This window comes from Atta colombica, unplaced genomic scaffold (genome assembly GCF_001594045.1).
Source record: "Atta colombica isolate Treedump-2 unplaced genomic scaffold, Acol1.0 scaffold33, whole genome shotgun sequence".
In the NCBI taxonomy this organism is placed as follows: Eukaryota; Metazoa; Arthropoda; class Insecta; order Hymenoptera; family Formicidae; genus Atta; species Atta colombica.
In genome coordinates, this window is record NW_017259437.1 from 440,391 (window position 1) to 442,660 (window position 2,270).

The window sequence follows — 2,270 nt, forward strand, 5'->3', positions numbered from 1 at the left end:
GATCAACATGTATTGTAAAATATAAACAAGATCCTTGAAGAAACAATTAAAAAAATATATATATATTCCAGTTCTTCATAAATTTGTTGAATTTTCTTAATAGTAAAACAACAAATAATACTTCGAATGTAACATTTCTCTAACGTAGAAAGGACAAAATATTTTATCTGTACACAAATGAATTACTCATTATTGAAAGTGCACAATTTCACGAATCAATCTTTTTGGAAAACAAGAAATAGTCTATATATTCAAAAGAAAATTATAATACTACTAAATCGTAATTATATATGTGTTTAAAAGCCTTAGCTACAAATGAAAAGCAATAGGAATAGGCAATAGGAACAAGGAAAAATCTATCAAAAATAGTATATTCTAATATACGATTTCTGATAGGTTGAAATCTGATATTTCTTATTGCTTGTGTTTTTCAATTATGTCTTAGATATTATTTTAATCTCGATTCAATTAACTCTTTATATTTTTCTAGTTCTAAGAATTAGTCGAAATAAAAAGTCGAATTAAGATTAAAAAAAATTAATCTATATTGGTAGAAATGAGCATTAGTGATACAGATCAACATAAATCGTTCTATCTTGCTCGACATTCTTTGAGAAACAAAGAATAATAGTTGTATTACTAAATAGAAAAAAAATCTTAAAAAACAAGCACCGAAATCACGGAGTCGCTACAGACACTTTTCATGTTTACTTGTAAAACAAAATATATACCTACATCTTGAATAGCAAGTCATCGCTCGTTTTATCTATATTTTCCCTCTACATTTTTAAATCCCACAATACAATGAACATTTAAATGTTTAACATGACAAAAAATATCTTTTTTTGAATTGCGCATTTTAATGATTAAACAATATTATTTTTACGTTTTAAAGAACGGAATGCATTATGCAATAGGTGTAACTAATGATAAAATTAACACAGTACCAATATGTCTACATGTAATGTGATCAGATAACATTTCTATCTCTTACTCCGCCTAGATAATAAATTCTGTATTATGCCTCGACTTGAAGCAATTCGGAGCATTCGTCAGGTGGGGGCATATAGAACAAAGGGGGAGAGGAAAAGGAAAAGGAAACCTACCGCTGTAACATAAGGCAGCCATGGTAATTGCGTGTGGTTTGGTGTTTTCCTTGTTAAAGAGATGGGAGGAAAGAGATCAGGTGGGAGTGTATATCTAGTGTAACTGGTTGGGAAGGGCCGATGATTCCAATACGATCGTTCTTTCAGTAGCGCCAACGTAGCGTGCCGTAGCTCGTACGAAGACGTAAAAGAACGTGCGATCCTCCCACGTATAATCGCAACAAATCGGTCAATATTCAACGTCTTTTCACGAGCTTCTGGGAATTGACAATGATCTCTCGGTTCCACGTGTACCGATATGCGAACTGCATGCTATTATATAACATTAGCACGCTCCACCATCGAGACGACGGATCGTTTTCACGGATCAACTTTAATGATGCCAGTCTCGTAGGATTACCGGCGCCAAGCCACTGTTCCTTTCCCAGGGCACCCGCGTGCGGTTGTGCCCATGCACTAACAAACAAATGTCGCTGCCGTAAATCTCCGACGGATCAGTAAAGAGTTAAATCGTCGCCGGATTTCAGATGTATCTCCACAAATGTTTCGCTGTAGTTCGTCCTGTGCTTCCCTTGCACCTCCTTCTTATGACGATGCTCAGCAAACTCGCTTGATATCCTGTTGTTTCTGTACCAGTGAACGCTCAGAGATTCCGCTTCCAAAATACTACGCGAGGTGGTATTTTGCGCAGAGCGGTGCGCAGCCACGTGTTTGCGTTGACGAGCGTCCGATGTCACGTCCGGCAAATTTCACAGCAGCTTTTTAATTCTTATCAGGTGCAGGTCGTTTCTTCTTTCTTTGTTTTCCTTGGTGGTGCTATGAGATATGTATTACAAGGAACGTGAGAAAATCTGACGTTTTACTCTCCGTGGAATTTTCCGGCGATTTGCGCGGGAAAACTGATAAGAGATCTTGAGATGTTTTTGCAGAAATCGATAAGCGGCAGTCGAGATATCAGACAATGATATGCAGAAGACACTGATAAGAGATCAAGATGTTGCGGTCTCTGTAGACGACAGTTAATTAAGCACTGATGTAGCACGACGGATGGCGATCGTGCAAATTGGACTTCGATGGCCTGTATACTGGCGAGAAACCGCTCCTGCTTATCTTTGGACTTTCCCCTCTGTCTCCTCTATTCCCTCCTCTCAATCTCGTACTGAC

The 2,270-nt window shown here is 37.5% G+C and overlaps 1 protein-coding gene across 2 annotated transcripts in view; it reads right to left on the reverse strand.

Annotated features, from left to right (window-relative positions):
• Window positions 1–2,270, reverse strand: part of LOC108690565 (activating transcription factor of chaperone) — a 10,681-nt gene that overhangs the window by 3,782 nt on the left and 4,629 nt on the right. Inside the window, exon 1 of one of the 2 annotated variants that reach the window (XM_018197933.1) lies at window positions 1,107–2,152. The exons of the other annotated variant lie outside the window; for it this stretch is intronic. Coding sequence (XP_018053422.1) covers window positions 1,107–1,128 — 22 coding nt within the window. The 5' untranslated portion in view covers window positions 1,129–2,152. Of the gene's footprint in view, window positions 1–1,106; window positions 2,153–2,270 lie in introns of those variants that run through there. 2 annotated transcript variants of the gene reach the window in all.